General features: G+C 50.1%; 1 protein-coding gene across 8 annotated transcripts in view; it reads left to right on the plus strand.

Annotated features, from left to right (window-relative positions):
* The window catches only part of RALGPS1 (Ral GEF with PH domain and SH3 binding motif 1), a 270,593-nt gene that overhangs the window by 81,008 nt on the left and 167,863 nt on the right, over positions 1 to 21,722 (plus strand). For all 8 annotated transcript variants that reach the window (XM_045082428.1, XM_045082426.1, XM_045082430.1 and 5 more), the window contains one exon: positions 17,901 to 17,984. In XM_045082428.1, the coding sequence (XP_044938363.1) occupies positions 17,901 to 17,984 (84 nt within the window). The remainder of the gene's footprint in view (positions 1 to 17,900; positions 17,985 to 21,722) is intronic.

Raw genomic sequence — 21,722 nt, forward strand, 5'->3', positions numbered from 1 at the left:
TGGGAAGGGAACCTTGGCTCCCAAGGCTTTGGCAAGCCTTGTAGGCACCACTATTTCTAAAGCACCCACTGGTTATGCCATCATTGTGGGCCCCTTCGCTGATCCCAACCTCTCCTGGCTTTCCTAGCTCTGCGTTCCTCTCTCCGGACCATCCATTTCCCTTCCCTGTGCAGAGCAGTTCAGATGCCCCAGCACCTGTAGCCCAGTGTCATTCTCAAATCCACCAAGGCGCTCAGCAGGACCACCCTTCATTGATGACTGTGTCAATATTCATTGACCAATATAGCCTCTCTGGTGGGAGGTTGGGGGAAGAGGTCCAACTTCATTATTCTTATTTTCTTGGTGGTCTTAAATTCTTTGCCCAAGGCCCCAGGCAAAGAAGAGTTGGCAGGTGAAATTTTCTAAAGGAGTTGGGTTGGAAGCATGGACTTTGGTGTGTGGCCTACTCAGGTTGTAATCTCGGCCTTTCCAGGTGCTGCTGGGCAGCCTCTGCAGTTCTCTTCTCTGAGTCTCTGAGCCTCAGGGTTCAGGCCAGCTTTCCCTTCTTGGAACGTTCATACCCTAGAGCAAAAGTCCTCCAGGGCGTCTGTGGGACAAGATACTCACTTAACCTCCACCCTTCCCATTTCTCTAAAGGATTTGCCCACAGCCCTGATTTTGTTGAAATTTAACTGCTAACCCCTCTGGAGGGAGGCAGGAAAGCAACTGTACATCCGGAGTGTCAGCAGATTCTAGAATCCCTCAGAAGCCATGTCCCTGGTCTATGGTTCCTGACTCCTGCCTCTGGGAAGGAGGTCTGTGGACTCCTGTTTGGTTGGTGTCCCTGAGAGAGGGGCCTCCATCAGGCCTTCCCATCCCTTCCTTGCCTTTTTCTTCATTGAGACCATCCGGGCTGATGGGCTGAGAACAAAGAGGTGGGAGACAACGTCATTCAGGATGTTTTTAGTTTTAAATAGCAGAAAACAGCTCAAGCCAGCTTGACAAAAGGGGAATTTGCTGTAAGCCTCCGGGGGTATCTGATGGAACCTGGAAGTAAAGAGAAGCTGGACTCTGGGCCTGGAAGTCTGGGCAGGCTCTAGTCTTTCATCTCTTCCCTTTTCTCCTCTCTTTTTCTTGGGGCTTCCTCTGGCTTCCTCTGGCTTCCTCTGACCCTTCCCTGCCAGCAAGGGGGGCACAACGTGGCTGCCCAGGACTCCTGAGCCCTAGATGCTGACGTTTTTCTCTTTCCCTCCTTCTGGATTCCGGATCCATATACAAGGAATTACTAATGGCCCAGTGGGGGTCGGGCTTCTGTCCCTGGAAGTGATATGCCTGTGATGGGGTTGAGGACAAGTTGCAGTTCCCCGAATGGTCAAGAGCTGGGCAGACACCCCCAAAATGCGAGTCATGGGGAACCAGTGTCTTTCAGTGTCCCCTTGTCCTAGTATGTCCTTTGTTTCTTGGGGACTTTCTGGTTCTGACCTATCTGCTCTGGTCGGTGTCTCTCACATTCAAATTGTGCCGGGTTTCTGAACCCGAGAAGGGGGGCGGGGCCGGGGGAGGGGGAGTTGGTTGAGTGAATGATGGCTCCTGCCCGTTAGTGGCTCTGAATTGTCCATGTTTGGGCAGTCTTTGCTTGTTCACAGCTTAAGTCAGATGTGGGGACACTTGGCTGTTAGGAAGTGAACTTCACACAACCCTTTGGAGTCAAGAAAGATTCCCCTTATACAGGGGCTCATTCTGCATCATAGAACTCCTCCTATGGTCTCTGATGTGCACCTCCTCGAGAAATGAGCGTCAGCCTCTGGAGGGCCCCAGATAAACTGTGGCCTGTCTGGGCTACCTGGGTTCAGTAGAGGCTCCCCCAGACCTCCTGTCAATGGAAAGAGTCCCAAGCCACCACGGTCCCTTCCTCCCAGGTGGTCATGGCAGTGTGGCCGGAACGGGACTCCGCCTTGGCTGGGCAATGAGGGGCTCTACCCTGGGGGCTGAGCCTGTGTGTGGTGTTCCTAGACTGAAAGCCTATGTTTTATGAAGTACCTTTTTTCTAAACACTTAGAATTTAGTAGGGTGTATTAGACAAATTATATGTTTAACTGGAAAAATCTAACTGCATTTCAAATCCTTTCTTTATATCTAGCTGGTATTTAAAAAGCCATTTTGGTAACTTCTGACTGGGTTTATACCTTAGGCAATTGAGACAGTTAGGTTGACTCTCTTTCCCACCTCAAGATGTTTAAAAAAATAAATAGCATTTAATGGGATTTTGCATGCCAAGGTTTAGGCTGTGACTGTAAGAGCATAAAAATGGGTTTGTATGGAATGGGAAGGTTAACAAGCCATCCCCCTCAACCCCCAGCCTCCCTCTCACAGAGTGGTCCTGGCAGTACCCTTCCTGCTTGTAAATACTCAGGGTTGCCTCATTGGCATGTCAGCACGGGGGGAGAAGAAGCCAGATGATTTTATGATCCATAAATGCAAGCACCAGACATGCTCCGAAATTCATTAGTGTTTGCCTGTCATTACAAATAGCCTGTGTTGTTTGCTTTCTGACTAGACGGGCGGACAGGCAGGGCCCAACTTCTGGGGCATGGAGGGCTGTGAAGCCCTGACTCTCTTGAGAAATGAGAGTTTAAAGCAAGCTTTTAATTTATGGCTGAAGATTGTTTCTTGCTCTTGAGTGTAAGTTTTGAAAGTTTAGATGTAGATTGGCTTTTCCTTCAGTGGAAAATATGAGGTTCTTGGATAAAACCTACTCATAAAATGAGAAGTGATCTCTTGGTTTTTTTCCTTTTCCTCCCCTCTGCATTGTGGATAAACTTTTTGGAGAGAGGAAGCTCTCAAAATGTTATTCCCCGGGCCCTTCCTTGTGTGGCAGATTCGCACCGTCTTTCCCCAGCCCTGCCCCAGTTTGTGGGGCAGAGCCCTGCTCCTCGGCCTCCCTTTCCTCCTCTTGGCCAGCCCTTGCCTGCAGCGTCCCCACAGTCCATTTCAGACCCCAGGTGACCCCTGAAGGTGACGGTGAGGCTGTGGGAGGTGCCAAGCCGCTGCCCTCTGATGTGGGGGTGGCCAGAGTAGGACTGGGCGGTCCCAGCTGCGGTGCTGAATCTGTGTGGTGGCTGGAGGGAGCCACATAGCTCAGGTCTCTGAATGGAGCTATAGGTTTGAATGTAGTCAGAAGAGGTGTTCTTCCAAACAGCCTTGCTGTGCTGGCTGAGGCATCCTGGGGCCTGCTGGGGCTAGCGGGCTCCATGCTTAGTATTTACTTGTCCAGCACTTACCACACGTGATGCTCCCTGCTTGGTGTTCTCAGGGACTTCGGGATGAATGAGGAGTCCCTAGTCTAATGGGAAAGGTGGGAAATTTCTATAAAGAATTTTAAGGGTCACATTAAAGGGGATAGACCAAGTGGTATGTGGGAAGTGAGCCAGTCCTTCTAGCTGGGGCAGTGGGCAAAGCATCCTGGAGGGGGTCCTCTTTCTTTGTGGCCCGCAGGGATTTGTAGGATTTGGACACAAGATCAGGAGAAAGGGCATTCGAGGGAGATGGAGCAGCTTGAACACAGGTAAGGCCATTGGGAAGAAAGTGGCCACGTGCAGGGCCCAGTAGCAGGTTAGTTTGGCTAGAACAAAGGAGAGGGAAGGGTGTGTGGAAAGTTAGAACTGGCGGTAGGGGGCCGAAGTATGGAAGCCGTGAATGCCATGCCCAGTCCTGGGACTTGGTCAGAAGGCTGGAAGAGCTGTGCTTCCTTCAAGAAACTGAAGAAGCAGCAGCCAAAGTCTGGCCATGGCGTACCCCAAACCAGACCTTTGTTTCTTTTCCTGGAACCCTGCTGGGGCCTGACCCGTCGGGCCAAAACCGTGGTGTCTGTCGTGGGCGACCTCTGTCTCTCACATTCTCCGCTCCCGTCTCCCAGCCTCCCGTCTCTCTCCCCAGTGCTGCCTCCCAGCTTCGGGCTGCCTCTTGCCGCGCGTCCTCCCTGTACGCGCTCATGCCCCCGAGGACAGCTCTATACCCACGTCTGCCCCATCCTGCTCTACCGGCCAGCCTGCAGGTTTCAAACCTCTCCCTCTTCAAACCTCTTCAGACGTCACTGAGCCTCTTCAGAACACGTCTGTAAGATGGGAGTACAGGCCGAGTGAGGCCCGGTGCGTCCCTTCCCGGCCCTTCTCCCAGCCCTCCCCACTCACTCCTCTGCTTCAGACCAGCTTTGGTTTCTGCCCTGGTCCTTGGCTTTACCCCCAGGCCTGTGCGCCTGCTTTTCTCTGTGACAGTCCTCTCTGTCACTGACTCAGTGCGAGTCCCTGCTCCTCAGCTAAGCCAGCTCCCAGTACATGGTTGTCGCACTCTGATCTGTCCTTAGGTGCCTTATAACATGTTCATAATCACTGTCTGTCTTCTCTACTGGAAGGCACATGCCCGTTCAACACCCGGTCCCCAAGCCTTTCACAGTGCGCGGCACGGAGAAGGCATTGGGTGAGACTGGCTGTGTGTTACTGATTAGATGGGGGCTGGGGACAGCTTCGAGAGGCTGGCCAGGCCTGAGGGTGGGACCAAAGCCACGGTCTCACTCCAGTCTTATAAAAGGTGGTTTCATGCCTTCAGAGGCTTGCTTGTGGCTTTAGTGTCTGAAAGGTTTCCTCACACTTAATTTAAATAAGTATCCCTGTATAGATCAAACATTTGAAAGGTTGGTTTTTCCTTTTAGCCTTTCAGGAGAGGAAACAGCTTTCTGAAAGAGCCGTTCCTCCTGGTTCCTCCCGGTCTCCTTGTGCAGCAGCCGTCTGTGGTCATCATCAGACGGCTGGAATGTCAGCACAGCCCGGCACCGCTGTAATACATCGCGCTGTGTCGCCTTGCTGGAATTTATCAAAGTCTTGGTTTGTTTCCCCAAATCCTGCTCTGTCCAGGAGCTTCAAGCTGCTTGTGATCAAAAAGCAAGTGACTGTGGGTGGGGGAGAAGACTGTTTCAGTGTGATGGCTTGGAAAAAAAAAGTCGCAAGTGAGTGAACGCTTACCCATGGCCTCTTTTGCAGTCAGCCTGGCGCCGCGAGGAGCTGGGGGGGGATGTCTTGAGGCCCGGGACAGCCTTGGGCTCCTGTGCCACCTCCAGGCTTATCATTTTCTACAGTAGCTGCTCCCACCCGCATCAGCCTTTTTGAATGAAGCCTGTCCAGCCCCTGTCCCTGTCCGGTTGTCTTAGCTTATTCCTCAGTCTCCCTCTGGGACCTTTTTGTGTTAAAAGCTCAGGCTCTGGTGTCTGTCGTTTGCTATCTAGATGAATGTGCATAAATTATTTCATCTTTGTGAGCCTCAGAGGGTTTATCTATAAAATGGAGTAGTGAAAACTATAAGTTTGGCAGAGGAGATATCGTCAGTAATATTATAACAAGATTGTATGGTGACTAGCCCACCATGGTGATGTATATTTGAGTGATAGGTAGAATGTGTCGAATTGTCTATCCCTGTGCTAGACACCTGAAACTAATATTACCTTATATGTCAGCTATAGTAATAAGAAAATAAAAACAGACATGAAATTAATTTTAGTAATAACAAAAGAAATCACAGTTCTGCAGAGCTTAAAATATTATCTTCTTGACAGAGTGCTAAGAAGGAGCTGCTTCTGTTGCTGTCTGGAACAAGGGGGCTTAGAAACCTCTAAGCATATAAAAATATTTTGTTTTGGGGGACCTGGGTGGCTCAGTGGGTTAAGCCTCTGCCTTCCACTCGGGTCATGATCTCAGGGTCCTGGGATCGAGCCCCGCCTTGGGCTCTTTGCTCAGTGGGGAGCCTGCTTCCCACCTCTACCTGCCTCTCTGCCTACTTGGGGTGTCTCTCTCTGTCAAATAAATAAAAATATTTTGTTTTGTGAAGAAATTTGTCTTACATTCGAGTATACCTGATTAAACACTGCCCGGAGAACACTAAAAAATGGTTTTAAAGCTTAAACAAAATAAAGTAGGTGAAAGTACATTGTACACTACCTAGAAGTTAGGAAACAGCAGTACCTGGTAGTGAGTTCTCTTCCCGTCTTTTTTATGTTGTAACTGCTGTAGTGCTGGCCACTTTGTAGATCCTCAGTCAGGATTATTCAAAGTGTTGGCCTAAGATCATGGTAACAGTGCTTGGCCAGGCTGAGAGCACAGTGGCTAAGAGTCTGGGTCTTGGAGTCATGCAGACCCCATCTGAATCCTAGTCTTGTCATTTATTTACTATGTGACCTTGGATGAGTTAATTACCCTCTCTGAATCTCAGTTTTGCTTGCCTGTAAACTGGGGACAATAAAAGCCCTTTCTGGGGCCCCTGGCTGGCTGAGTCAGTGGAACATGTGACTCTTGATCTTGGGGTCATGAATTTGAACCCCACACTGGGTGTAGAAATGATTGAAATAAAAAATGACACCAATGGGTGCCATCGTTCAAGAGCACAGACATGCTGTAAGGAAAGTATTTTTAGCCTAGTGCCTGGCACACAGTCAGCAGGCTGTTCACTACTATTATTATTGTTGTTTTATTACTATTATTCTCCGGCTGGGGATGTTACTGAGCTTGTCTGGAAGGACCCTGCTTGCCTTGTAAAATGAGGAGGAGCCGCGAGGCCCCTGGTCGCTTAGCTCAGTCTGTTCCCGCCGTGTTTTCTTCCTGTCTGGTGAGAGCCGGGGCCACACGATGCAGGTCTCAGCCTCCCGAGATGAGTCCCAGGTGTTAGGTGGCCAGGGTTGGCCCCTCGGTGTCCGACCAGCCAGTCATGAGTGCTCCTGACGTGTAGCCTCAGAGACTGCTTTTTTTTTTTTTTAAAGATTTTTAAATTTATTTGACAGAGAGAGAGAGATCACAAGCAGGCAGAGAGGCAGGCAGAGAGAGAGAGGAGGAAGCAGGCTCCCTGCCGAGCAGAGAGCCCGATGCAGGGCTCGATCCCAGGACCCGGAGATCATGACCTGAGCTGAAGGCAGAGGCTTAACCCACTGAGCCATCCAGGCGCCCCTCAGAGACTGCTTTTTTTTTTTTTTTTTTTAAAGAGTCTATCCATTCATTTGACAGACAGAGATCACAAGTAGGGCAGAGAGAGAGAGGAGGAAGCAGGCTCCATGTGGAGCAGAGAGCCCAATGCGGGGCTCGATCCCAGGACCCTGGGATCATGACCTGAGCCGAAGGCAGAGGCTTTAACCCACTGAGCCACTCAGGCGCCCCGAGACTGCTTTTTGTCAGGGGCATGGAAAACATGTGGGATGCTTCACGTGTGCTACCCATTCGTTTCTCCCTCTCCTGAGTTCTCTCCTGCCTGCACAGCTCGCTGGCCGGCTCTACCTCCCCTGCTCCGTCTGTGCACACCTCTCGCCGGCCACACCCCACTTCCAGAGACGGCCTGCAGCTGAACCCTTCTGCTTTGGAATGCCTTTTTCTGTCTTTTCCCTCTCTTTTCTTTCCTTCTTCCTCTCCTTCCTCCCCTCCCTTTTCCCTCTCCCCTTTCTCTTGCTCCCTCCCCTTCTGTCTTTCTGGAACCCGCGTTTGCACTGGTCATTTGTGTTTTTTCTGCGCGTGAGCCCCCATCTGCTCCCGGCCCGCCTCCCCCACAGCTGTTTCCTGTCTCCTGCCTCACCACATTGTCATGTCCACTCCGTCCCTGTGGGGCCAAGAGCGTCCTACCCCTTCAGAACTGCCTCTCAGCCTCAGCCTCTTCACACCCCCTCCGAACACTTGGAGAAGGAAAACCACTGCAGTCACGCAGTCTCCAGAGGCAGGTCTTACTTAATAGTGTTTTTATATCAAGCCAGACATGGGCCTCTGCTTCTCTTTGCTCACAGAATGGGAGAACTGGGAGGAACTTACAGACCATCCGGTGCCACTGCATTTTATAAACAGGACACCAAGCCTCCACAGAGGATAGGACTGGCCCGGAGTCTCGAAGGGGTTTCAGGCACAGCTGAGATTAGAACCCAGCACTCCTGACTTCGAGAGTCCCCATGAACGCACGACATGACCTGCGCGAACTGCATGTGTCTTTCTCTGCCTTTTTTGAATTGATGTCGTTCCGTCTGTAACCTGAGTCCTTCTAACAGCTGTGGCCGGACCTATCTAGCTGCTTAGTAACAAGCCCCAGCTCCCTTTGGGGGGATGGAGAGTGTAGGTGGGGACAGACCTTATGTAAGGGAGGCATAAAGAATCTGGGGCAGTCATGTGCAGGTCGTCACCCCCTTCAGTCTCCCTGCGTGTCCTGGGGTGACCTTGTTCTGTGGTTCTCAGCTGTCTGTCTTGGCTCCCCATCTCACCCTGGCCCCACTGATGGGGCTTCTCGGCTTGTCTTCCATTCTCCTGCCCTGACTCCTCCTTTTCAATGAGTATACCTTATATTTTATTTTTTGAGAGAGAGAAAGTGAGAGAGAGCACAAGCAAACATGGTGGGGGGCGGAGGGACAGAGGGAGAGAGAGAGTATTTCAAGCAGGCTGCACGCTCAGTGTAGAGCCTGACATGGATCTTGATGTCACGACTCTGAGGTTATGAGCTGAGTTGAAATACTTAACGGAATGAGTCACCCAGGCACCCCAGTAAACCTTATATTTTAGTGTCTTTGTACATTGTATTGTATATATTTAGTGCCTTTGTACATTGGTGAGAACTCTCTTGACCAAAATGGTGGCTGCATGCATCTCTTGGGCACTTGAAATCTGGCTAGTCCGAACTGAAGTGTGCCATACGTGTAAAAACCAGACCAGATTTCAAAGAAAGGGTCAAGCTATCTCATCATAATTTGTCATATTTTATACTGATTACAGGTCAGAAAGTATTTTGGATGTATTGAGTTAGACAAAATAAATTGTTATTTTCACCTGTTTTCTCCCACACCCTCCTTTTTAATATGGCATTAGAACATTTAAAATACATGGCTTGTGTGACATTTTTGTTGACGAGTGCTGGGCTATAGCTTGTAGGCCTTCCTCAACCAGAAATCACGAGAAAGTCAAGCTTAATGCCTGAAGGTCCATTGTAGGTAATGAAGGTACCAACCTGCTGAGAAAGAAGAAAGCTGCTCAGATCATCTTCTGTGTTCTGTGGTTCAGACAAGGAACCTCCCGTACCACCTGTTTCTCTTTGTAATTCAAATTCCTGCAGGCTTTCTCTTCTCTTTGCTATAATGATGGCTGTTGGCTTGAGATACATATTACTGAGCTTCTAAGACTCTTTTTTTTCTTTTTAAAGGTTTATTTATTTATTTGAGAGAGAAAGAGAGAGGGAGTTCCTGTGAATGGAGGAGAGGGGCCGAGGGAGAGACAGAACATCTCAAGCAGACTTCGCACCCTGCACGGAGCCTGACACAGAGCTCCATCTCACGACCCTGAGATCATGAGCTGAGCTGAAGTCAAGAGTCAGCAGCTTAACCAGCTGACTGGTTTTTTTCTTTTTAAAATCTCAAATGAGGGGCGCCTGGGTGGCTCGGTGGGTTAAAGCCTCTGCCTTTGGCTCAGGTCATGATCCCAGGGTCCTGGGATCGAGCTCTGCATCAGGTTCTCTGCTTAGCAGGGAGCCTGCTTCCTTCTCTCTCTCTGCCTGTTTCTCTGTCTACATGTGATCTCTGTCTGTCAAATAAATAAAATCTTAAAAAAAATAAAATCTCAAATGGAATGTTGCATTTTACTTATTACCTTTCAATATCTGAGAGGATTATATCACATTTTTTTCTTTGATTTATTGATGTGCTGTTATTATGTTAATAGTCTTCAAAATATTAGCTTGTTCTTGTATTTCTTAGACACACCTTCTAGATCATGTGGGGCTCATTCTACCCACCCCTTGTTCTGTATTTGTTCGTGTCAGGGTTTGGGGCTGCTTCCCGTTACTTTTTGTGCTCTTAAATAAATTATTTAGCATGAGAATTTGGTGTTCCTTTAAAGTCTGAGAGGACTCATTGGTAAAATCATGTGGCCCCGGACTGTCTGAGTTAACTTTTCCAGTTTCCGACGTGGTATTTAACATACTCACCAGACACAGAAAAGTTTTAGTTGGCCAGTAAATGGAAGGCAGTGCGAAGTCTAGGTCCGAGCCTATGTCTTCCCGTGAAGCAGGTACTTCCAGAAATTTCATTTCGCTTTCCCAGCAGTGTTCAGGGTGACCCCGTGGCACAGGAAGGATCTGTTTGTGCCGAAAAACGTGATTCCCGAACTCAGACTGCTGTGGGAATGGTGAGCAGTAGAGGAGATGGAAAACCAAAGCAGAGTGAAAGGACAAGCTAAAATTTCCATCTAGAACTCAGAGGGAAACCCACAGGGGACAATGAGGATGACTTGTTTCTAGGAGGTGTCATGCGTGTCGCAGGAACTCTGCAAATGGAGGGACGGGAAGATGTGAGGACGGCGGCAGGCTCTGGAGTCACAGACGTGGCAGAAGATCGATTTTCGGGACAGCAAGTGGTGTGTGCGCACGTGTGTGTGCCCCTGCGTCATGGCTGCCGCCCTCTAGACAGGGACCTTCTGTGGCTCAGAGGCCAGGCTTGGGAGACCGACACACCTGGCTTTGAGTCTTGCCTCTCACACTGACCATATGTGAGGATTGGAGCAAATTGCCTAATGCTTCCAACTAGGCTTCCCTTTCTTCATCTGCAAAATGGGGCCGTAATGGTACTTACCTCCCGGGCTTGTGAGGATTCACAGTGGACAAGCAGATGGACGGTGTGGCATATGTGGCGCTTAGTAAAGCACTCAGTAAATATTAGTTGTTGTTCTTACTGTCCAAGTCTCAATTCCGGTGTTCTCTGGGTTTTAGGCTAATGGATGGTTTACATTTTCTTCTAAGCTTTCTGTGTTGTCTAGGTTTTCTGTCATGAACATCTACTCGGTCCCTAATCAAAAAAGCCAAAGTGTACTGTTTTTTAAAAGCGAACATCTGAATACTGTTACTTGGGAAAAGCATTTCCCGAGAATATGGAGAAAGGGAATTGAGCGTAGTCCCCAGCGTAAGAGTGGAAAAGGAGCAGGTGGCCCTGTGGGCCTTCTGTCGGGCTTGGGAATCCGGGTGAGCAGAGCTGCCAGTGGCTGCTTTCCATTCTGTTCACTGGGTCCCTTTCTCTGTCACGTGGACGGGGAACTGTTCGCAGGGTTGCAGTTGGCTGCTGCCCTGCGTTGACAGCTGGTTCTAATTGTGCAGAGCCGCCCAGTACTAGCCCTGGCGGGGGAATGTTTTTGGAAATTTGCATCATCTTCATGACCCTTAATCTACATGTGTCCGGAACAGACAGTAGTTTGAGGAGTTGATGAAACAGCGGTGGTTGGGAGTTGTTATTCTGTAGACGTTAGTAGGACTGCAAGCTGAGGAAGAATAACCTGCTGGTACTTGTTCAGTGATCTCTGCCCACGAGACACACGCTCTGATGCCAAAGAAGGTGCCCATTTGTCCCCAGTGGTTCCTTCCTGCTCTTGTGGTTTGGCCAGCCAGGGTTCTGAAGCCTTCTGGAGGGCCCCGTGTTCATTTCTCCTGGGGCCCTGCCTCCCTCCCTCCTCCATACACACATCATCCCCTGCTGGTGTTTATTTCAAATTACTGAAGTGACTTGCCCTCCTGTGAGAAAACCATACCCCGCGTATGAGATTATAGCGCGGACTAGACTCTAGCCTAGCGGAAGAGCGAGTTTACGTCCACTCTGCCACTCTCTCCTTCATGTTCTCAGGGCAATAAAACCTATCATGTGTGTGAGGCTTTGGGAGCTGCCTATACCCAGTCCCTCCACTGCCTTCCCACCCCACCCGGTAAGATAAACTCCAGTCGTTTCTTGCCCTCCAGGCTAGGCGATGACCAGCCCCCCACCCCCCAGCCTGCTTACTTTGTTACCACCTCTCCTCCCGCTGCTCCACTGCTCCGCTGCTCCGCTCCAGCCCCCCCGGGCCGCCTTGCTGTTCTCAGCCCAGCCTCTGCTTTGGTCTGCTCCTGCACACCGCCCACTCTGCTTGAGGCCGGGAGCCTGCTGGAGTCCCCCGTGAGGCCCATAGCTCTGGCCTGGCTTTGGCGAGGACAGGCTCATGCTGCCACTGTCACCGACTGTGTGTGGCCTGGGCACATTAATACACCTACTCGCGATGTTGCTTTTCGTTTAGAAGCTGAAGGTGGCAGCAGCCGCACCTGCTCTGAGGGTCCTGTAAGGATGACATGAGATGGCGCGTCAGGTGTGACACAGTTTCTGGCACAAAGTTCGTATTCAGTAAATCTTGTTTGTGCTTATCTGGCTGGGCCTTGACCCCCATCCCTGGCCTAGTTGCGAGTCCTGCTGCCCAGGGACTGCTCTCCTGGGTGTTACCCCAGCAGACTGCAGGGTCTCCCCTGGCCTGGATCACCTGCCCCTGCTCCCATCCGCTCTGTGCTGCCTTTCCCCCTGAGCATTATTTTATTTATTTAAGAAGCACATCGGAAGTACTTACAGTGTATCAGGCATCATGCTAAGCAGTTCGCAAATATCTCCTCACTTACCCCTTAAAATTTCTCTGGGAGAGGTGAGATCCTGCCAGTTTTCAGAAGAGCAAGGTCAGGCCCTAGGAGTGGAAGTGACCTGCTCAGGGTCCCAGAGCCAGTGGCTGTAGGTCAGCCGTGGTCCGTCTGCCTCCTCAACTGCTGGGCTCCGCAGTCTCTCTCTGTACAACTGTGCCCTGCCAGCTCACTCCTAAGACCAGCGCCAGCCCCACTGCTGGGCTCCAGGTCGGAAGCCCCCATGGAGGATCTGTCATCCCTGCCTCCAGCCCCAGAACTCCCACTTCCACGCTAGGAGCCTATGGATGTCACACACCTTGGCTACTGTGGCTTCCTGCAGGGTGACAAGGCCTGGCAGGCCCTGAAGGACATGGCAGCCACTCTGTTATTTGCCTGTTCTTAATCATGTCACCAGAGTCTAGGCCCTAAGATGCCTTACTCCTTAGACCCCACCCCTAGCTCCGGAACTGGCACTGTCCCCGCTGACTGCCTCAGTGGGTCATCTACTCCCTGGGATGTTTTTAGAGCTTCTTTGGCTACGTGTGATTGTCCCACCAGTTCTTCTGAAGATTGTTCTAGATATTAGAACAGGAGGAATGGGGAGAAACATGGAGGGTGGAAGAGGGAGTAAGAATGGTGATGTGGGGCCCTTGGCCGGCGGCCGCCAGTCGTATTCTGTAAGGTCACATATAGGGACTTCTTAAAGTGGTGCATGTTCCACGGGAACGTGTTTCAAGAATGTGATTTGGAAAAGATTGCAGTCAGGATCAAGCACCTGTGTGGAAGGGCCATGTGTTAGCACCAATTTCCTGTGGCCTGGGTCCTGTAGTGTCTTCAGGGAGGACTTGGCCCACTCCCCCGGTCTCCTCTTCCAGGGCCTTACCTCATGGACCCCAGACACGGTCTGATCGCCAAACTCCTACACACAAAACTGGCAGCTCTTGGGGGCGTTCCTGGCAGTGTGGCCCCAAGAAGCTTGCAGGGAGAGCCTAACGCAGTGGTGACTCTTGCTGTCACCTAGGAATGCTTGCATTAAGAAAAAGTTTTTGTATCCGTTAGAAATTGTTTCCAGTTTCTTTGTAATAAACATTGTTCTTCAACTCCCAGAATGAGTGTCTAATTGAATCTCACGTGTTACATTTTTTTTTGATTTTTTAAAAAATTTATTTATTTCACAGAGAGAGAGATCACAAGTAGGCAGAGAGACAGGCAGAGAGAGAGAGGAGGAAGCAGTCACCCTGCTGAGCAGAGAGCCCGATGCGGGGCTCGATCCCAGGACCCTGGGATCACGACCCGAGCCGAAGGCAGAGGCTTTAACCCGCTGAGCCACCCAGGCGCCCCTCACATGTTACATTTTTAAATTTAAGGCAGCTGGTCAGACTCCTTTGCGCTCTGGGCCTACTGACGCTGAGGTTCCTATGGGGTACCAATGAGCGTGTGGCCGGGAGGCGGCTAAATATCCTGGTCTGGGGCTCAGGAGAGAACCCCAGGCTGGGCACAGACGTGCGGTGGAAGCCATGGCAGTAAAGGTGGGCTCCCGGGGAGGAGTATGGACATAGAACAGGGCAGAAGAAGACCGTGGACAGATTTCGGTGGAAGTGGTGGATAGTGCCGGAACAGAAGAAAGCAACCAGAAAATGGGACTGGGCACGGCGATCGTGAGGCAGTGAGAAGGCGGCCAGAGAATTCGGTGCTGAAGGGCAGGGCCAGGGAGTGGGAAGGGGCGGGCGGCTGCCCAGCCAGGAGGCTGTCACCCGTGGAGGACCGAGCAGTGTCCGTGGAGAAGGGGGAGGGAAGAAGGTGGAGAAGGAAGCGGTACGGATTGTCCTTTCAGGAAATTCACTGGGAAGGAGAAGAAAGAGTAGGAGCCAGAGGAGCCGGAGGCCTGGAAAAGATGTCTTTCATCGTAACTGCCCTCGCTGTTATCATCCTCCTGTTACTGCTCTCCACGGAGAGGAAGGGGGTGAAGGGGGGAGAGAGGGCTGGAGGGCAGGCTTCTGAGCAGGGGATGCGATGGGATCCAGTGCCCAGGAGGAGAGCAGGTCCCCTAGAGGAAAGGGTCTCTCTTCCCCTGAAGCTGAGGAAGGGAGAGGGCACAGGTGAATTTGCACATTTGGTAGCAGAGAGTTTTCTTCTCACAGCTTCTGTTTTGTCCCTGATGAAGCCAGGGAGCATCCGCATGAAAGAAGAGAGGCCCCAGAGGAAGCTGGCAAAGGACACACAGGCTCATACTCCTCTGCTTTCACATCCCATTGACCTCGGCAGAGAACTCAGAGCCGAGGACAGACTGGGTGAGATCAGGGCCCTGGCGCCCGGGGGAGGGGGCGTGTGGCAGCCCACTCACCAGGGCTGTGGGGCCACCAGCCTCAGCCCAGCCCCTTGGCTCCTTCTAGAACCAGCCCTGTCTCCTCTGGTCAATTTGAACTTAATTACACTCAGATCAGTTCCATAGCATAGACCTTTTTTAGGCATTAGTGACTGGAAGAGTTTTATTCTATTACTTCACATCTTCCAAACCCACTTCACACAGATGGAATCTCTTGTAATCCTATAAGGCCAAACACAGAAGAGGAACAGGGCCAAGGAGGTTGGGCCCAGGGCTTGTTTTAGTGCAGATAGAATGGTCTTACTTCTTTTGACATCCTGATAAATCTTTCTGCCCTGAATTTGGGAGTATGAGGAACGCTCCTACGCCATTCATTCAACAAATGCTGCCTGCCGTCCGCTGGGGGCCAGACCTGTGCCCTGCGTGTCACCTCCTCTGCCAGGCTTTCCCTCTTTCAGTCGCTGGCACCAGTCTGTGGAGTTGATTTCAGTGTCCCTGTTTGATGAGCGATGAAACCAGCAGCCCCAGAGGTTAACTTGCCTGGAGTCACCTGGGAATCATGTGGCCGGGCTGGGATTTAGACCGGGGTCTTCTGGCTCTTAAGGCCTTTGCTCCATCCATTTCATCAAAGAACCCCTCAAACATAATGTTTTACTCTGTTGAGGCTTTAATTTTAAATATTACGTGTCTCTCACTGCAAAAGGTTCTTTAGGGAATTGTCAAAACCCAAGAAGTGTACAAGCAATTTATGAATCAGGGTCTTGGAAATGTTCTAATCAAATAAATGTAGGGCAGATGTATTAAGTTCTTGCTTTGGTTCCTGTGTGCATGACATCAGCAAAGTGAGAGAGAAACAGTAATCGATTTTATTAATAATTTATGATCCCAACGAGAGCGTTGTGTGAGGGAAGGAAGGGCTGTTTGGAGCTCATGCTGAGTCTGACAGCAGTGGGACCCTCGGGAGGGGAGGGGAGATAACCTTTACTGAGGACTTGTTCTGTACTATGTGCTCTGAATGTCTTAATCTCATTTAATCGTCGTGTTGAGCTTCCTAGTTATTACAGTGTCATACCCGTTTTAAGATGTGAAAATTGAGATTCTGAGAAGACAGTGCCTGAGAAGATCACACAGCTGGTGTGTGGAGGCAGAGTCTGTCTAATTCTACGTAAGATTACAGACTCTTAATTAACTGTGTACTTGTAATTAAAATGTGTGCATGTGTACACACACATACGTGTATAACTTTTGCTGGGTATTAAAGAATTTGGGGAAAAAAACAGAAGGAGCAACTATCAGCCAGTAACTGGGCGACAGCCATGCCCCCGTCCTTGATTGCCAGGTTAATGAATTCTTTTTTCGATCTTACTGTAGCCCATACCTTCCCAGGACTGGTTCTGGGATTCACAAGGAAGACTGCTCTTGTTCTCATAATTTAACTTGGAAAGGGCATCGATACCCATTTGCAGAAGCAATTGAGTGTATGTTCTAAAGGGGAGAGAGAAGTCAGTGTAACGGAGTCAGGTTGAATACACATTTTCAAAACAGGAAGAATCATGGTAAACAGGTAAATCCTACATCTTAAAGAGAGTTATGCTTACATTAGAAAAGAAATAAGGTCAAGGTATTCCTTCGAGAGGAAAAATCCTGAGCCCTTCCTCTTTGCTAACCGGAGACGGTGAGAGTGGCTTGAGACGACAGGAGGCGTGATGAGGCCGGCGCCTGACTGCCCCATCGGGGCTCTTGCTGAATGGCAGCCCTCGTTGGCGTCCTTGTCATTGCTGTTACTTAGGGTCTACACTGAAGGTGCGAAGGACTTGGCAGGGTCCGGGATGTTCGTGTCTTCCATGTGGGTGGCCCGGAGGAGGAATGGTGCATTTGCAGAAAGGGGGCGGTCTCGGGAGAAGCCGCGGGCACAGCCTTGGCTTCCTGGCCGAGAGCTCCCAGGTCCAAGAGCTCCCAGGTGCAGGCCATGGGGTCTTGTGTCGGGAGCTGCCCACTGCCTCCAGCCAGCCTTCGCACAGCACCCGCCTGTCTGAGGCTTATAGTTGGGTCCCGAGAAGCATTCGAAGGGCACTGTGCTTTGGGCACAGCTGCTCAGCCTGCAGGTTTTGTCTCTGGCCATTCCCACTGCCCTCCCAGACTTGCTAGTAGACCCCCGTTCCAGCTGGTGGGCAGTTGGCTCTCACTAATGACCTTATTAAATAAAGTTCCAGGTGTGTGGCAAAAAAGTGCTGTTAATAATAGCAAGGCCTGATATGAATTAAAAAGGAGGGCTTATAACTCAGAAGTGGAGAGATTTAATCTGCCTCCTTTCTTCCATTCTTTGCCAGGGCCCCCATGCCACAAGCTGAACATGCTGGGCGTTGGGTAATGGGTTTTCCCTGGTTCCCTTACGCACCCCAAGTGGTCCTGGTGAAGTGCTCCCATTAGCTCCCTTGGGTAGGAACCAGCCTCACTGATAGGTAAAACTTAGGTAATTTGGTGATTCAGAATGTAACGTTAAACCTGCTAGAAAGAAGAGACAAGCCCCTGAAGAAGATGTCAAAGGCAGCCTCTCCTTCTGGTCAAATGTTGGTTGTACAAGATAGGGGAGGGGCTGACTTTGGGAAGGGGTGTGAGGTAGTTCCAGAAGCTTCTCTGACTGCAGTGGGCTTGGGCTAGGACATTTTCTGATTCTAGGAATGGAGGCTGTCACATGGCCAATGAGCTCTGAGATCCTTTAGCCATATTTTAATTTTAAGTTCTAAGTTCACCGGGAGGATCCTGCTAGCTAACACATTATGCCCTCTCTCGGACAGTTTGCTTTCAGAAGGGACTTCTGGTCTCAGGGGAGCTGGCAGAGAGGCAGTTTGTCATTAAGGGTATTTTTGGCACAGAAATCCTGAGAAATGTGGCTGGGGTTATGGAGAAGACTATCCGACCTCCCATCCTCACCTGGGGAGTGGGGTTCCCAGGCTGCACCTCCATCTCCAGATCCAGCCCTTCTCTCCAGAGGAGAACCTCACCCATCCCGGTGAAGAAAAGGATGGCCAGAGCTTCGGCCCTTCCCCACGTCCGTGTCCACATTCCAGTTAGATGTCCTGCTGTGTTTTGCCTCCCGATTAGAAAGAATCACTGCTGAAATTGACTCTGTGCTTCCTAGGAACTTGCCAGCTGTGGATGGAGTAAGAAGGAGAAACATAGTCTCGCCCCCAACGTCGTGGCCTTTACCCGGAGGTTTAATCAGGTGAGCAGTACCCCTTGCATGTGCCTGAGCAGGTAGCACAGGTGTCCCCTGTGGACTGGGCACCCTGCTAGGGTTCAGTCACAGGCACCTGGCACAGGTCCAAACCCTTCTTCCCAACCCACTCTGCCCATCAGTCCTCTTTGCCTGCATAGTCCTTTTTCACAGCAGGTGGAACTGAAACCATCTTTCGAGGGTTTGAATCTCTTCATTGGCTTCCAGTTCCACCCAAGCTGAGGCTCCAGCACCTTAATTGCCCTGCAGGGTCCTGCACAGTGGGTCAGGTTTTCATCCACCCCTCTCGCCCCACCCCTTGTCCCTTCCCCAGCCCATCCTGGCCGGCCTTCCTTCTCTTCCTGATGCACCGTATCTCTGTCCCCTCAGGCCCCCAGATGTGCCTTCTTCTCAGCTCAGAATTCTTCCTCCCCGTTCAGCTCCCAGTCTGATCAGCTTGAATGTCACTTCTGCAGGGAGCTTTCTGTGAATCCCCAGCCTGTGTGAGGTCTTTGCTGTCACACGTTCTCTCACTGAACCCTGTGCTTCTGTCTCCGTGTGGCCCTTTGCTCATCTCTGCTCACTCTGTGGAGCTCTTCCTCCTCCCCTTCTATGCCAGTCTCTGGGCTCTGTCTTGTTCACCACTGTGCCTCCCGCCCCCTTGCCTAATGTTCAGGGTAAGAGAGACCCTCAGTAAATGCTTGTGAAATGAATCAATGAGATACTCAGAAAACGCTTGTTGAGTTGAATTTCTTTGAGTGCCTCACAGCCACGCCCCTGGCCTCACACATCCCGCTGCAAACTGACTTGTTCCAACCAGAGCCTTTGCTCTGGGTATGAAGATCCACACCCCCTCTTAAGGGAAGAATGATGGGGGCCTGGGCCAACTAAGGGTAGTGGACTTCTGGCCTCTTAGCCAGTCTGCCAGAACGTGATCTTTGCTAGTAAGCTACCCTGTAACCCCTTTTGGGTGGGCCAATCCCCAAATGATGCTTTTGACAGCTTTTCATCTTTCTTGTTTTTTTCTGGTTTCAAATGAGGGCAGTGGATTCAAGACTGTGTAGTGTGCGTGACTGCACCTTGGGGTGATGGGCCTAGGTTCCCTTTGGGCCCTCCCTGCAGCTGGGCCTCGCTGCTCAGAAATGCCGGGCCCTGTGCATCACCACTGTCCAGCCCTCTCCAGGCTTCCCCAGCCTCGGCTGCCACCCAAGGATGAGGGAGCCTCAAAGAGGCAACAGCTTTTCATCTGAAGATTGACACTGGAGTTAGCATTATTGTTGCTATAACAGGAGCTAGGAAGGGTCTAGATGCATTGGGAGTAGGGGCTGTATGTACCTATTTGTTTTGAAAAGAGAAGTTCTGAAGCCTTTTGTTTCTTTTTTCTTTCTTTTCAAAATCTCCCTTTTCAACCAAGCTTAGGCTTTAAAAAATAAAACAGATGTGCACATGCTATCAGAGGATTCAGAGTTTCCTTCACAAAACTATTTGACTGGGAGCCAGCTCAGTCCCACCTCTGACCAGCCGCAGAGCTCCCGAAGGAGGGCTGCTGGGGGCTCTGATGTAATCTGCCTTGCACGCTGAGGCCAGGTCAGCTTGGCAGGGGCGGGGCAGCTCGTTCTGCGCATGATTGCCTTGTGTCCAGATCAGACCAAGTGGGTGAAGTGAGCCAGAAGTGCAGTTGCGTTTTCCCAAACAGAATGCTTCGAGAAATGGTCTTGCTGCCAGCCTGTCAGCTACTCCGAGTGAGCAGCTCCTGGACACAGCCCTTGTAGCACTCTTTTGGAAACTGGCCAGCCACTGGGGCTGCTTTCTCTGAGATGAACTGATCGGCATCCCTTCCTGGCAGACTTTTCTCTGTGAGAACAAGGCTCCCCATCAGCCTGTAGATAAGGAAAACAGGTCACTTACCTTTTGCAAGCCTCAGTTTCCTTATCTGTAAGTGAGAATAATAATAGGACTCACCTTGCAGAGTTGGTGTGGAGATTAAGTGAAATGGTATATGAAGAACTCTTAGTGCAGTGTCTGGCATGGAGTAAACATTCAACGTTTTGGGGGAAAATAAGAGGGAACGTGAAGATCAACTGATTGGAAGGAGGTTGCCCGCAGATTTGAGGCTTCTTGTGGCCAAACCAGAAACCCAGTAGCCAGGGTCCTGGTCAGACTCTGTGGACTTGCTTGCCTCTCTGTGGGATCTGATTCCCTTGGGATTTGTTCATCTAGCTCATAGAGGGATGGAAGGACCCAGACAAATTCACTGAGCATGTGTTATGGGCCAGGCTTGTAGCTCAGCACCAAGGAGTTCACTGTAGAGCTCAGAAATGCTCAGCCTTTTTTTGGATTATGTCTTTTTTTGAGAATTTGACCATATATATATATATATATATATATATCTGAACTTGTCCCAATGGGGACATTTTACAAAATGGTACTGGAACAATTGGAACTTTTTTATGTATGTAAAAAAAAAGTGGACCTAGACATAGACAATAGATCTTTCCTAAAAATTAACTGGTATTTGCCTGTGCAAAGAAAGAAGGACAGTATTTGGCAATGATGAACGAAGTTGCTAGAAACACGTGCATGTGTGTGTGCACGCATGTGTGTGTAGACATATGATTTCAAAGAAGCTGGGTATATATCTAGGAGTGCAAGTGCTGGACTGTGCCATTTTGTACTCCTGCCGGTAATGGAGCGAGAGTGTGTGTTGCCCCAGGTACTGGCCAGCAGCTGGCACCTTCACTGACCGTTTCATGTTAGCCGTTCTAACACATACACACAGTTCTGCATTTCCCCAATGACAAATGATGTTGAGCATCTTTTCATCTTTATCGCTATTTGTACCTTGGTCAGGTGTCCAGATCTTTGGCCCATTTTTCAGTTGGGTTGTTTTCTTGCTGTTGAGTTTTAAGTGTCTATTTTGAATATAATACATACATCAGATATGTGTTTTGCAAGTATTTCCCCAGGCTGTGCTTCATCTTTTAATTTCCTTACCAGCATCTTTTGCACTATAGAAATGTCCAATTGTAATGAAGCCCAACTTATCAGGTTTTTTTTTCATGCATTGAGTTTTTGGTGTTACATCATCTGGCCTTCAGTGCCCTTCCTAGCTTTGATTTCGCCCTCTACCCTGACCCCACAGAGCACCTGCAACACCACACCAGTCGGTCTGCTCAGCCCTCCCTGGTCGTGGTGTATATAGCCATACACCAATCCTATCTTTACCTGCTCGAAGTCCACCCATCTTTAAAGGCCTGCCTCTTCCAGCAGACCTTCCTCTACCATTAACTCTCCTGTGTTCCAGTCCGCTTCGGTTGAACAACTTCTGCGTCCAGGATTGCCATGGGATTTTGGGAGGATCTTGCCTCCTCTGGTCACCCCTGTATCAGGCAAGGGTCGAAGTGTCGACTCATGGTGCCTAGAGCCTGCACACAGAACAGGCTTCACAAAAGTCTGTTGAATTGACCTGGAGTTGCCTCCGCACCCGTGTGCTGCAGATCAGTGTCGACCCTGCCATGTGCCATAATTATGCCTTAAACGTGTGTGATTTTTTGGCATGCAGGAATCTATTAAATTATACATATAAACTATCACACTTGAGTTTTTGTGGCATAAAAATGTGCATGTATTAAAATATAACATTTATGGGCATATCATTTGATGTCCAGAAAAATCTTTCTTCCGTAACTGGCTAGTAAACGTTTGAGACTGAACTTAATTTTAGGTAATTCCTTGGAAAAAATGATT

Source organism: Mustela putorius, unplaced genomic scaffold, assembly GCF_011764305.1.
Source record: "Mustela putorius furo isolate JIRA1106 unplaced genomic scaffold, ASM1176430v1.1 tig00000596_pilon_pilon_pilon, whole genome shotgun sequence".
Lineage (NCBI taxonomy): Eukaryota > Metazoa > Chordata > Mammalia > Carnivora > Mustelidae > Mustela > Mustela putorius.